At 46.9% G+C, this 15624-nt stretch overlaps 1 protein-coding gene across 1 annotated transcript in view; it reads right to left on the bottom strand.

The window, feature by feature from the left end:
* LOC147624474 (chitin elicitor receptor kinase 1-like) overlaps positions 1-15624 on the bottom strand; it is a 124418-nt gene that overhangs the window by 39891 nt on the left and 68903 nt on the right. The window contains exon 6 of the mRNA XM_086819475.1: positions 10087-10189. Coding sequence (XP_086675601.1) covers positions 10087-10189 — 103 coding nt within the window. The remainder of the gene's footprint in view (positions 1-10086; positions 10190-15624) is intronic.

The raw sequence follows: 15624 nt of genomic DNA, 5'->3' as shown, positions 1-15624 counted from the left end.
GCAAATTTTCCTGGCGAGAATCTAGAGTAGAGTGCCTGCAAAGCTTTTCCCCCTTTTATTTGTTTACTTAATTTGAATATTTAAGTTTCTTGGAGCACAAGTACCTGCACGTGGAGGGGCAGTACCGATGTGCAGGGCATTGGAGGCGAAAACGGACGGGAGTTGTCTGCTGTGAGCTGTGGTGGCGGACAGAGGCTCTGGGCGCGGAGCAGTGGTGGCTGGAATGGTACAGGGACGGACGACGGCGGACGGGAGGTGCTTCTGGGCGGCGGCGGCCCTGCTGGCTGGAGTAGTGCCGCTAGCCGGGAGGGGCGGCGGCGGTGCTGGCTGCACTAGTGCCGCCGGCCGGGAGGTGCTAAGCGGCGGTGCTAGCTACACTAGTGCCGCCAGCCGGGCTGGGCGGAAGGGGCGGACAGTTCTGTCGACGGACGGACTAGCTCCGTCGACGGATTTCTGCAGGTGACGGACAGAATTTCGCAGGCAACGGAAATTCGCAGTTTTGGACGGCATAATTTCAAGGATAGAACTCCACAGGCAGCTCCCAGCTCTTATATACCAATTGTTGGTGTTGGACTCACACTCACACACACACAAACCTGCACATTAGGGTTAGGTGCAGGATGGAGAAGCTTACACAGAAATGAGAGAGAGACAGAGAGAGAGCCAAAAGTGTGGTAGCCACAAAATGCAAGTCAACGCTTGCATGTGTGTCACATCCATATAATATAGAAGTACAAAATATTATATGTAGAGTGTCCTTTCACACTTGATATCCAAGGGGAAAAACCACATGGGAAAAAGTGCCCTTGGTTAAACCCTGTTCACACATAGCACTACCATAAGTGAGCATATGCCTACACTCGTTCCACATAATAGGTTGTCGGTCAGCCTCGTCCAAAGACATAGGAAGCCTTTGTCGCAAAAAATATATCATGCTTCTCCATGCTCTGACAATGGCTGCAATAAGAGGGAAAGATGGTGCCCTAATATTAGCCTCTGTGAACAAAAAACATGTGCTCGGCATCCAGTCTCTCCCGACCCTGGGTGTACATCTGGAAATCTGAGACAAGCACTGCCGTTGTACAAGTTTCCATTTTTGTTAGCAGAGCAAGGCCCACTTTTCATTCCGGAGTGAAGGTGAGGCTACCTTGTTGGATAGAGAGGAGAAAGAAAAACATTCCTTGCATGTGCTAGCCCCGGCCCATTGGTACATACTAGCTACCCCAAGATGTGATGGGCTTGTTTGCCTTGTAGGGCAGTAACCGGTTCCCATATGCGGTCAATGTTGAATTGACTTTGATGACTAGCCTAAATTTATACTAAATGCCAATTAAGAAGTCTTAAAGAGGAAGATGATAAGCTTGCAAACTATAGCCTTGGGGCCTTTAGAAGGAGAACCTACACTTCCAGAAAGAAGCCTGATAGATACCTATTTAAGTTAACAGAGGATAAACGAGGTAGGAAATTGGTAGGGCTTGTTAAAGATGAAAATGGGCAGGAGGTGGGAGAGATTGAACACATGTCCCAATTTAAGAGATGGTTCCCACCCATAAACTTCATCTCGAAAAATATCTCAACTCGTAGACATTGTTGAGATATCGAGCTCAACTAGTGCTATGGCGGACATTGATGACCCGCCCGGGTGATAGCTTCCGTATCTACACTACTCGCATGGTTGGTGAGATTATGGGTGATATGCGGCCAGTGGGATGACAGGCTGTGTGACAGCCATTTTGGATTACTAGAGACTAGCATAGTTATAACGCCCACTTATTTAGTCGGGTTCACATTATGGACCGACCCTTGTATGTTGTAGTAGTTGAGTACTAACCCATATAGTGTGTACTCTTATCTTTATGTTATGTTGTTTGAGTAGAGAGGAAGAAGATAGAAGAAAATTCAGCTATCCATCTCTCTCTTGTGTCTTGCTCTCTCTTGTGTGTGTGTGTTTGCTTGCTAGGGTTTGAAGCTCTCTCTCTCCCCCACATTCTCTTTTATAGTATGATGTACCAGAATCTGGTTCGTGTGAGAGCTAAGAAGGCAAGCAAGAGGCAAGAACAAGCACGGAAGGAAGCGGTACTACACGGGTAAGAGCACCATCATCTCTTTCCCCTTCTTGGTTTAGGTACAACACCCCCTCGGTAGCTCTGGGAGCCGATTGAGGAGCTGTATTCGCGGGAGCGGAGCTATAGGGCAGATATAAAGTCCTACTGGATAGAAATTTTCCAGCCAGATTCACATTTCGGGTGCGTTACAGGCCCCGTTTCGTCACTGCAGAGTATTTTCGGCAATTTTCCAAGAAGTTCTAGTAGAGAACTGTTTGTGCTCGAAATCTGGTTTACACATGTATTGTTGATACTGGGTGTATGTACATGTACTCTGGTCACATTTGGTGACACACAGGCTGTGCTGAAGTACCGCTGCTGCTACAGCAGTTACAGGAGATACTGCTGTATTACAAGTTGCATACAGAAGTTGTCTATTTGTAGGTTATTTGATTGCTGCAGGAAAACATGTCTGACGGAATTAATCAGATTGTTAGTGAAAAGCTGGATAAGAATAACTTCCATGCCTGGAATTTCAAAATGACCAATTTCCTAATGGATAAAGGATTTTGGTATTATGTAGAAGGAGACAATGAGGAGCCTCCAGAGCTATCTGAGGAGAATGCCACTCTTGCAGATATAAAGGCATTCAAGGATTGGAATCAAGGTGCAATAAAAGTCATGTATTGGCTTTCAATTAGTGTCACAGACACTATGATAGGACACATACAAGATGCAAACACTCTAGTAGTTGCATGGCAGAATCTGGTTCAGATATTCTAGACTAACACAAAGGCAAGGAAGTTGCAGTTAAAGCAAGAGTTGCATACTGTGGAAAAGAAAAGCATATCCATCAATGAATATGCCTTAAAGATCAAGGGCATTGTTGAATCCCTTGGGTCTATCAATGTATCAGTGGAGGATGATGATTTGGTGAGTGTCTGTCTGAATGGGCTTGGCAAAGAGTACAAGCCATTCAAGACCTCCATTGCAGTTAGGGAGAATATTCCCAACTTTCGGGACTTGATATCTATGCTGATCATAGAAGAAAAGGCTTTAGGTGAGGATTCTTCTTCACAAAGCAAGAACACATCGGAATAGGCCTTCTACTCTAATTCAGGTAGAGGCAGAGGTAGAGGCTGTGATCGAGGCCAAGATGGTGGCCGACAAAGAAATTAGAATTCTGGACAACAACAGTTCAATGATTCACAGCAGCAATCATACACAAGTGAAAGAGGCCAGTCTAGAGGCAGGGGGAGCCAAAGAGGCCGAGGTGGTTGGCAAAGAAATCAAAATGTAAATAGCATAGAGTGCTATTACTATGGCAAACTACGACACATGGCAAAGGACTTCTACAGAAAGCAGAATGATGTTAAAAGTGGGAAGTTACAGCAAGGCAACTATGCATCATCTAGCAAACATGGAGGTGATGACAGAAGTGAGCAGTTGTTTGTGATGCAGCATATGCTTAGTTCCATAACAGGGGATGTGTCAAGATCTCAAGATATATGGTATGCGGATTCTGGCGCCTCTAACCCATGACCAGTCATGCTGAGTGGTTTAGAGATATGCAGAAAATGGAAAAACTAGGTATGTAGAAACAGGTGATGATACTGCGCATCCCATTGTGCATGTTGGTAAAGTGCCATTGTCTATGCAGGATGGCAAAATGAAGTACTTGGCTGATGTACTTCGTGTTCCGAATATAACAAAGAACCTGGTTTCTGTTGAGCAGGTCTGCAAGTGAGATTTAATCCTCAAGGATGTTTTGTGGAAGACTTCAAAAATAAGTGTCGCTTGGTTGCAAAGGGTAACAGAAATGGCAGGATGTTTACTTTGGATGTAAACATGCCTGAGATAAAGACAGCCATTTTGCGCATGGAACAGGTGTCATTGCAGATATTGACATATGGCACAAGCGCATTGGTCATGTGAACGTACAGCGACTGAAGTCTATGCAAGCCCAAAATATTGTTGTAGGTTTGCCAAAGTTTAAGGTTGACAGTATGCATAAGATATGTGAAGCATGCCAACTTGGTAAGCAGGCCAAACATGCTTTCCCACATGAAAAGCATATTAATGCAAGGCCATTGGATGTCATACATTCAGATGTATGGGGACCGACTAAGACTGCAACAATTGCAGGTTGCAGGTACTATGTTACATTCATTGATAACCACACTAGGAAAGTGTGGGTTTATTTCATGAAGGAGAAAAATAAGGTGTTTACTCACTTTCAGAAATTTAAAGCCTTAGTCGAGAAGAGAAAAGGCATGCAAATAAAATGCCTAAGATCAGATGGTGGGGGAGAATATTTCTCCAATGAGTTAAGTGATTTCCTGAGAAAGCAGGGAATCAAGAGACAGTTTACGTGCAGGTACACTCCGCAACCAGAATGGTGTTGCAGAAAGGAAAAACAGGAACATTGAAGAAGTGGCACATGCCTTGATGGTTGAAAAGAATATGCCACATTACTTTTCGGCAGAAGAAGTAGCAACTGCTGTGTACATTATGAACAGGACACTCACTGCAGCTGTTCATGGTATGACTCGGTATGACTCCTGAACAGAAGTTTACAAGCATAAGACAGGATGTGTCTCACTTGAAAGTGTTTGGGTGTATTGTATATGTACATGTTCCTGATGAAGTGAGAATAAAGTTGGATCCAAAGGCAGAGAAATGCATCTTCATTGGTTATGCTATGGAGCAAAAAGGTTAAAAGCACCTGATTTGTCACCACCACCCTCCTAGCCAAGGAAAGCCGAGCTGTACTCCAATATAAAAGCATCTTCCAAATGCTCAGAAGAAGCGGGGCGATCTGCTGCTCAGGTGACAAATCAAGTCCAATCTGGCATCCCAGATACCGCACTGCTGTGCCAGGAGGAATCCATCTAAAACCCGGGTCTGGGCTCCATGCCGGAGTGGGGACGCTACTGATCCAAAAAGCCACTGTCTTGCGCCAATTGATCAATGCTCCCGAAGCCACACCAAAAACCTGTAGAGATTGCTCTGCCCTCTGTAGATTGGCCTCCTGGCCATGCAAAAACAATCCTGTGTCATCAGCAAACTCAGAATCAAGCAAGTCCTCACTCCGGACTGGAAGCTGGAGTCCTCTCAAACCAACCTCCTCTGCTGTCAGATACATGCTCATAGCCTCTGCAAAGAAAAGAAAAAGGAACGGAGCGAGAGGGCATCCCTGAGGACGGACTGATTTGGTCAGCTCAAAACTCGACCCCCGTCCTTCTGCCATCAACACCTGGCTACAAGCTGTGGAATATAGAGCCACCACCCCTCGAATCCAATCTGGCTCAAAACCCAAGCGAAGCATAGTGCCCTCCAGAAAAACCCAGTCAACTCTATCGTATGCCTTCTCAAAATCAAGAAGCATAACGACCAAGTACTTGCCGAGAAATCTAGCTCGGGTCGTCGCCTCCCAGAAGGTGAAAATGTTGTCAAGGATACTGCGCTCCTTGACAAATCCTGTCTAAGTAGCATGAGTCAAATCCCCAAGGAAGGGCTGGATCCTCAAACTCAAGGCCTTTGCTAGGACCTTGTAGACAGTATTGAGGATCGTAATAGGCCTCCACTACCGAATATCATCTGACACTCCCTCCCCCTTGGGGATAAGAAAGATCAAGCCCTCTGAAAAACTCTGTGGCATCACCCCAGTGTCCAAAACATGCTGAAAACCCATGCGGAGGCCCGGCCCCAAAAGGTCCCAACAGCGCATAAAAAAGGCAGGCATCAATCCATCCTCCCCAGGGCAACTATAACGCGGGAGGGCCCTCAAAGCCTCACCAAGCTCATCCTCTGAAAGGGGCTCACCCAAAGCTGTGCGCATACGATCTGTGACCCTCCTCTCTACACATGGGCCCACACAGTCTGTCTGCAAGCATCACGTGCCTCCATGGCTGGCTCCGCTGAAAGCAGGTCTCTGTAGAACTCAGTGGCAATAGCTCTAATCTCCTCGAGCTCCGTGTGGCTAACGATCCGTCCTGCCTCCTGAGCTGGTGTACTCCTGCTCGAGCATGGCGGGGTCCGGTGATCTCAAAAAACCCCCCAGTCACTCTATCACCAAGCTGAGTCCACTGAGAGGCCTGGCGATGATAGTAAAACTCGTGTCTCTGCTCCTCTGCCTCTCTAACCTCCTGGCGTGCCTGGCTCAGCTGGGACGCCACCCACTCACATGTAGGCTGCTGCTCCTGAAGGCGCTGGAGCGAAGCAAGGCTACGTCTCAAGCGACGCTCCCGCTCTCGTGTCTGTCCCAGCCGTGTCAAGGCTGTAGCGTGCAAAAAAGAGCTGAGCTTGATGAGCCCCTGGGCACACTGGCCTGCTGCATCCAGGTCAGAGCTCTGGCTATCCTGCCATATCCTCTCAGAGTCCTCAAAAAGACTAGGGTCTGTAAGTATCCTCTCTGGGATCTTCAACTGCAAGCTGGTCTCCCGTGTCCTCTCCTCAAGAGTCAAAATAACTGGCGCATGGTTTGAGAAAGAGGTGCCAGCGAGAATGCCAACGGAGCCACCACGCTCCCCGAACTTGTCGCCCACATAGAAGCGATCAATCCGTGATAGATTAGTCCCTGCACAGAGGATCAGGTGGCTGACATCTTCACAAAGACATTAGACACAGAGAAGCTCCACAGGTTCAGGAGCTTACTTGGAGTGCAGTGTGTGGAGTTGAGCTCGAGGAGGAGTGTTGAGATATCGAGCTCAACTAGTGCTACGACGGACATTGATGACCCACCTCGGTGATAGCTTCTACATCTACACCACTGGCATGGTTGGTGAGATTATGGGTGATATGCGACCAGTGGGATGACAGGCTATGTGACAACCATTTTGGATTACTAGAGACTAGCATAGTTATAGCGCCAGCTCATTTAGTCGGGTTCACATTATGGACCGACCCTTGTATGCTGTAGTAGTTGAGTATTAACTTATGTAGTGTGTACTCTTATCTTTATGTTATGTTATTTGAGTAGAGAAGAAGAAGATAGAAGAAAATTCAGCTATCCATCTCTCTTGTGTCCTGCTCTCTCTTGTGTGTGTGTGTTTGCTTGCTAGGGTTTGAAGCTCTCCCTGTCCCCCACATTCTCTTTACACATTCTGTCAAAGGTAGTCATTATAACTCCCATTGGGTCTCTTTTCTGTATTCTTTCGAGAGGTTGAGGAGAAAGTCTCCCATTTGCTTAAGCTTATGTCACATGCACTCTGCACTGTAGGGCATGGTGACAAACTGGCTCATTATCATCAACATTGTATCAATACTAGTATCTTTCAGAATGATATTTGTCGTACGCCGTGACCCCATTGTAATCCTCAGTCCAGGATAAGTCAGGCACGAGCTACGTAGGTCATTCTCAGCCATAGCAAGTCAGTCAATCAATCCAAGTCCCTTAACCCACTTGAAGAGACGCATTCATGCATGATGTAGAGTCAGCAAAAACCTAAGGGTTTGCATTAGAAAGCACTCTGCATATTGCATAGCATTCATTCATTGCATCTAGATCATTGCAGAACTCCCAAATATCATCTAGTATTTATCAGAATATTTACTATGAATTTTTTGGTAATTTTTCCGTCATTTTCAGCATTTTATACATCTTTTATGCATTTATTATGGACATGAGCAGTCGGCCAGCTCTGTAGCCAACCGACTGGCTCCTTTGGTCCATATAAATAGATCAACATCATATTCATTCATTCATTCATCATATTCAGCAGTAGAGCATTCAAGTGCTTGGCATCTTCAGCACAAGGAGAATAAGCGATGGCAGTTTCCAGCCCTCATACCTCAGCGTTTTCCTCCTACAGCCCTAGGCGCAAGATAAAACAATCCCATAAGTCTAGATATCATAACCATGTCCCAAATAAATGGGCAAGACAAAACAGTCCCATAAGTCCAGATATCATTATCATGTCCCAAATAATGGGCAAGACAAAATAGTCCCATAAGTCCACATTCCAATCTACTAACACTTGGCGTAGACATAATCCCCTGCCCACTAGATGGCAGTCTACATGACCCTTGGTGTAGACACAAGTCCCTTGCCAACCAGGCGTCAGTCCACATGACCCTTGGCAAAGACATAAGTTCTTGCCAAAACAAAGCATCATATCCATTCTACCACTTGCACTCCATGTTGGTACTCTGACCACACACCTTGGAGGAGAGGTGGTCTCAAGTCCACTCTACCACTTACACTCCATGTTGGTACCCTAACCACACACCTTGAAGGAGAGGTGGACTCAAGTTCACTCTACCACTCACACTCCGTGTTGGTTCTCTGACCACACACCTTGGAGAAGAGGTGGGCTCACTCAAAGTCCATTCTACCGCTTACACTCCGTGTTGGTACTTTGACCACACACCTTGGAGGAGAGGTGGGCTCAAGTTCAGTGTACCACTTACACTCCCTGTGTTGGTACTCTGACCACACACCTTGGAGAAGAGGTGGCTCAAGTGTGTAACATAAGATAAGAATCACTCACAAGCATAGTCCTGGTAATCCATAAACATTTTACTACAAATAGTTTATAGGCATTTCCGCCACCAATAGTTTTACAAGCATTTCGGCTGTTAATAGAAATCCATAGAAAAATTCCTCGATCCATGAGTTGTCATGTGCTCCATGAATCCAATACATCCAAGTGAAGGGAGCCATAAATCCATATGATAGTCATGTATACCATAGATACCACACTTTTCAACCATTGAAAATGTTTCCCTGAAAACAACTCCACGCAAACAATTCACCCTTCTCCTTGTATACACATACAAGGATAAGCACTCATCGAAAATACATGAGAACAAACAATCATGGATTATCTCTTGTTTGTCAAGTTCATCGTGAGTCCGAAAGAGATTGCTATGGGCTCCGATAGAATAACCCAAATACCAATAAATAGGTCCATGCACAAAAGCGAAGTCTGTGCTTCCAAAATAGATTTCACGAACTCATATATCTATGAGCCGTGCACACTGCAAACGGGGCTCGGTTGCATACTCTGTCCGATGTCTCGACCTAGTAGTATCCACACCCCAAAGGATGAATATCATTGATCTTTTCAAGCTCGCGGATAAGGCTTGCCTACAAAAGATCCCTGAGCTGTCCGTGCGCCAGGCGGCTACCCACAATCTTGTAGACCAAGGTGGAGGCCTCCAAGGAGGTGACTGTTCAAGCGAGGAGCTCGAGGTACGCTTTTGAGAAGGAAAGGCAAGAGACAGAAGCCTCGGTCAAGAATGACGGAGCAGCTGCCGTGGAGTCCTCCCGGAGATGTGAAGACCAAAAGATGCCGAAACTCGAGAGAAAAACAACCCGAAAGCTAAAAACACATGACGAAGGAAGGATAGGGCAGAGGGGTGGAGGCAAGCGAAGGTGGCTGGCGGGCTGAAGCGCAGAGTAGGAACGGGGATAAGGTGTAGGCTCAACAAGGCGGAGGAGGAGGAAGGCAAAGGACGGGAGCACAAGAGAGAGGGAGTTGGGTGATGGCGAAGGCAACAGGTGCACAGATGGGGAAGCTCCAGCGCTCGCTTCACGACTTTGATGTGGTCAAATTTTGCAGCATGAATCGTCCCCATCTGCCCACAACTTGGCCCACAACTCGTGTGAACGGACAGTTTTAGGTTGCAACCGTCCAGCAAGGGAGCCTCAGATGCTATGCGGTTATACCCAAAAATTACACAATGTGGGTCTGCAATCTCAAGCAATGTATCCTTTGGAAGCACTCTTGATTTTGAGGCAACTCCGACATTGTGAGCATGCTGTTTGTCAAAACCTAGACCACATACTAGTAGGGCCTACCAAGAAAAATGCTTTCTTGAGACGATGCAAAATTGACACTAACTGTCACCAAACTAGAGGCCTCGCCTCAATCATAGCTCACCGTGAGCTATGGGAGTCAGGGCAAACAGCTCCTGTGAAACCCAAATAATGCTTCTCACAAAATCTTCTACACATAGCTCATCACACAGAAGGGCTGGGAACACCTGCACTCATGTTAACCCATAAAATTTCTCAAACTTTGGAATTTGAACCTACCTCTTCTTTGAAATGCCTCTAGATGATATCTCAATGTGCCGTTCTCCACAAACTCATAAACAAGAAAAAGTGCATTTGCTTTACAATAGCCCACAAGTTGCACCTGCAGAAGTTGGCATGACAAATCAATCAATCATCAAAAAAAAGGTGTGCTATTGTCTCTCAAATTAACATGCAAATCCACTCCTTTACCATTTGAAATTTTGGAAATTTTGAAATGCAAGGAGACGTGACTTGACCAATGAAGTCTACAAATTGTTTATTGAAATACAAGCTACTCCAATAATTAGGCCCACTGTTTATCAAACCAGAACTCTCAATTTGTGCTAAATATAAGACACCACGGAGCAGGAGAGATCTACATTAGAAAGAGCTTCAACAGCATTGACTAGACCTGTCAGTCAGGTGAGCACTGGGGATAGATGTGTTATTTCATTACAACTAGTGTTTGCATAAATGATATCTTCTAGCCAAACTTAATAGACCGTAGATATGGTGCCAGAACGTACAATTACAAAAAATCATGAACCAGCGTACACACGCACATGCACACCCACACCCATGTCTGTATTTATTTAGTTATTTAATTTCATGTGAAATAACTTCATGTGTTCCATTTTCTTGTCCTTGTAGAATGTTTTTCCTTTGCTGTGACCATATTTTTTGTTCTTTAGCTACAAGCTAGCTCATTGATCCCAAAACAACACACCAGTTCTCAACCTCACTCACTCGCCCCCATTAAAATAAGTTTCTTTTGGAGTCCCATGGCAGAGGTTCCAGGTTTGACCCTCACTTGAAAGGACCCAGAGTATCATGTGATATTGGGGATTGGGGGGGGGGGGGGGGGAGGGGAGTTTGGGGGTGGTGGGGTGTTTTGAGGTTATGGGTGCGGTGCGAAAATTTCTTCCAAAAAAAGAGAGTTTTCTTGGTCCCTTACATTGTTGGATCCAAATGTAGTAAATTCAGTCCATTCGGTAAATATCTTCAAAGAAAGCAAGTCTATGATTGTGCGTTACCTACCAAGGAACACGTCCTAAACTACTGCTCTGTATTATGTACAAGAAAGAAGTGTTACAATTGGAATTCAAGAACAAGAGATGACTGAGAATGAAGATGTCAATTCTAACAATCTGCTCTGCTTTGGATCCCCTTGGCCGGTCCATGCCTGTAGAGGAACACTCTGTAGACACCTAGCATTGAAGTATGCAGATGATTTTGCCCATCTTCCTAGACACGTGTATATATACACAATTAATGATGGTCAACCAGTATATTTGTTGTCGACTTGTTGTCCAATGGGTGATTGCCACGTGGCACTTGCACTAGCTAGAAACATGCCCGACTGCCTATGCACACATCCCTCCTAGCCGTTTCGTTCGCCGTTTCGTTCGCCGTTTATGGCTATTGACTTGGCCGTTTGGGGATGGCTTGGTCCTTGGGCCTTGGCCCTTGAGGCTTGGCCCTCTCTCTCTCTTGCCCTTGAGGCTTGCCTCTCTCTCTTGCCTATCTATATAAGAACAAGCCTCTACAAGGCTACAAGCACACACAACTTTCAAGCTTTCAAGCTTCTTATAGCTTCCAACTTCCAAGTTCCAAGTTCCAAGCCTCTCACACAAGGCCCGCCGCCCTACTCTCTACTATCTAGACTCTCTTTTCCCACCCACCCTTACCGCTCTAGCCTACTGCACACCTTGCCGCTGTGGCCTATGCGTAGGCAGTCCCCCCTATTCTGTTCTGTGCGTGCCTCGCTGCCTGCTTTGTGCGCCTCTAGCTGCTCTGCCTGCGCTGCCCACCTACGCTTCAGCATGTAGCATGCATGCCTCTGTCTATGCTACCCACCTGCGTTGTGCGCCTTTGGCTACCCTGCCCACCTGCGTGCCTCTGCCTGCTCTGTGCATACTTCTCGCTTTTCCAACCGACCCCTGTTCAAGCCCCCAAGGCAGCAACTAGCGTAAAACATGTCTCAATCCCAAGAGGGAGAACAAGATGGAGACAAGATGGAGAGACAGCCTTTCACACCCCCACGAAGGCACCAAATGCCTACTGCACAAGACTAAGGGAAGGGATCATGTCCCGTAGCTCACCAAGGCTTGTGAAGATGGCCAACGAGATGAGGCCCTTTATGAGGAGATACAACTGCACATAAGGACAGAGATGAACACCATGCGATAGGAGCTTGAAAAGGAATGGACCAAGCAGGTTTATGCCCAAAGGAAAGTGATATACGAAACGCTGAAGGAAGAGATATATGCCCAATTGAAGGGAGAAATGCAAGCCCAAGTACGGGTTGAGATGGAATCAGCCTAAGCCTTAAAGTACACGGAAATGAAAAAAGAGATGCAGAAATGGAAGGATGACATGCTCCGAGAGATTGGCACAACAGTTGCATCGTACAAAGGCACTTTGAAGACATGTATGGCTGACCGCGAAAAAGACATCACAGAAATGCAAAACACTTTGGAATCATGAAAGGCAAAAGTGGCTGCAGGTGAGAAGGAAATGCATTCATGGGCTGAAATTGCCAGTGCCACAAAGAAACAAATTGAGGAAGTCAACCCATGGATTGTAGTAAAAAAGCAAAAGGATACACCAATCAATAAAGTAGAGGTGATGAATGCTACATTGGAAGAGGAAGCCAAGAGATGGGCACGTGCCTTACATGTACGCGTAGTTGGGTGGGAAGATAAGGGAAATCCCCAAGAGGATGCAAAAGCTCTTGCAACAAAAATTGGAGCCACTAATGTACCCATTACTAGAGCATGGCGAGTAGGCAGAGATGAAACCAGGGCGAAGATATTGATCATCAGGTTTGGTGACTTGGAGAAGAAGAAGGCCTTCCTCTCCAAAAGGATGGCCCTTAAGGGGGAAAAGATTTATTTGGATGAGGACCTTACACCGGCACAGATAGCACACCGGAAGGAACACATGCCGCGTGTGCTTGAGGCAAGGAAAGAGGGGAAATGGGCGGTATATAGAGATGGCCGAGTCATCATTACGGAGAGGAGGCCCGCTTGATGGTGCGCGGCCTATGAGACCTTGCGATTCACGGTGTGGAATTGCAACGGAGCCCTTAGAACAGATGCAGGATACTCTGAGGATACTTTCAGACACAGTGATAATGCTATGTATACGGAGACCCATCAGTGCACAAACAAGAGGCTTCCTAACGTCCGGGGTTATAGATGAGAATCAGTTTTCCGCCCTCAGCCACGCACAGTGGGAGGTACCGGCAATACTTTACAAGCAGGAGCTTCGTGACAAAATACATGTGGTACATAGAGATGCAGATGCAAGGTACATGTGGGTCCGAATATGGAGAGGGGCTCCGCGAGCTATATGTGGCGGTATGCTACTTTCCCCCAGCCCACTCCAGGTTTGCACCATCAGGAGAGTCGCCCTATATACCACTATATGATGATATCATGAGGTTTTCGAGCATGGGACACATATTACTATTGGGAGACTTTAACGCACGTACAGGCACAGAGCAAACAGAGTTGAATGATACTCAAGAGGCTATGTACCGGGAGATCATGGCAGAGGATGTCTACCTTGGATCACATACTGACACTTCGGGCACTTATTGAAGAGGGCAAGACACAGAAGAGAAGGATATACTGCTGCTTTGTGGACCTCCGCAAAGCCTTCGATACCGTACCACGTGCCAAGCTTATGCACACATTGCATGACATTGAGGTACCCGAGGACATGCAGTGCGGGATATATGCTTTGTATGAGTCTGCGCGACAGGCAGAGTCTGAGCTCCAGCCGGACTATCTGATAGGGTGACCAGCACGATAGGGGTGAAGCAGGGATGCCCGCTATCGCCCACCCTCTTTGGACTGTACATTGATGCGGTCTCTGATTATGTAGACAGATTGGGAGGCCCAGGGGCATGCCTCGCAGGGGTGCTAATACCCATCTTGTTATATGCTGATGATATTGTTCTAATCTCAGACTCTCCGGAGGGATTACAAAGACACCTGGATGCATTACAGGCTTTCTGTGCGGATAGAGATCTGACAGTGAACCTTGGGAAAACCAAGGTTATGGTGTTTAACACCACACAGGCATGGGTGACGAGATCAGAGCCTCAGTTCACTTTCCGAGGGGAGCCGGTAGAGTACGTCAGGTCATATGTCTACTTGGGAGTTACTTTCACAGGACCGGGTTTAGCTCGAGGGCATGCAGCCTTGGGGGCACTTGAGAGGCAGTGTGCACACATACGGTTTCAGGAGCCACGCACCAAATTGTGGCTATTTGATACGCTTGTCACACCGACCCTCCTATACGGAGCTCCAATTTAGGAGCCCAGTATACATCACAGATCTCAGAGGCAAGATGAGGGATGGAGGCAAATGGAGAGACCACAGATTATGATGATTGCCTGCATGATTCGGTCAGTACCACATGAGATTGTTCAGGCTGAGCTAGGTGCCCCACCAGTAGTAACCGAGGCCCTATTCCAGGCAGTTACCTTTTTACAGCGGCTATGGGAGCTCCCTCAGCAAAGGTACTCCCGATTGGCATTGACCTCATCCATACAGTTGGTAGAGGATGGAGATACTCATTGTTGGTACGCTTAGATGAGATCATAGTTTGACCTACATGGTTTGCGGATAGAGGCACTACCACCCTTTCAGTACAGTCTGGATTGTCCATTTTTGGATCTCACCCGCTCAGAGCAAAACCGCGTGATCAGGATGGATATCATCAGAGTGGACACAGAGAGGACATGGACTAGTCCCCTTGAGCCCTTGGGCACGAAAACGGCTCATTACAAGAGCCATTTTCTACACCACCGGATGATTTTATCACCCGCCCGACGTACATGGATGTACACCTATCACATGGGATACGTTGTGCCATTGGACAGATCCGGACCCCATCACACCAGCTGCGGATTGAGACAGAGCGATATGTGCATCAGATCTTGGATGACCGCATTTGTCAGCTATGCTACCAGGAGGTAGAGACAGAGGAACACTACATTTGCCGATGTACAGTCTATTATGAGATCCGAGGGAGATATCACTGCCTCTTCCGAGAGGGTTTTGGGCCATTACGCAGGGTCATGGAGTTTGAGGATCAGAGATGCCTGGGATTGTTTCTACTTGAGCTCAGGAGAGACAGAGAGAGACCCTCTTGGCAGACAGGAGGCCGAGCCATGATGTACCTAGACAGAGGACCGTGACAGATTTCTTCAGCACCAGCACTAGCAACCCAGCCCACACAGCTCCTGAAGGCTGATACCTCCTCCATTGGGCCATCAGGGCACCGACCACGCTCCTAGGGAATCACCACTGTTAGAGTAGTTATCTTATGTCGTGCTCGTCGGCCACGCCCACCAGGATCCCGACCTTGGCATTCTCACCATCACCAGATCAGAGCCATTATTGCTCGGCATCGGAGGCGCCTACCTCGCTTCTACGACCTCTCCATTCTAGATAGCCCCATGGCGGAGATACTTGATCTAAGGAGAGGGCAACACTTCAACTGATCAGCATACATGGATCTACCTGATATACATTTTTCAGT

This window comes from Cibotium barometz, chromosome 25, assembly GCF_041138505.1.
Source record: "Cibotium barometz isolate CiBa-2024 chromosome 25, ASM4113850v1, whole genome shotgun sequence".
In the NCBI taxonomy this organism is placed as follows: domain Eukaryota; kingdom Viridiplantae; phylum Streptophyta; class Polypodiopsida; order Cyatheales; family Cibotiaceae; genus Cibotium; species Cibotium barometz.
The sequence above is the reverse complement of the archived record's forward strand: the minus strand, read 5'-3'. Positions and strand labels throughout refer to the sequence as shown.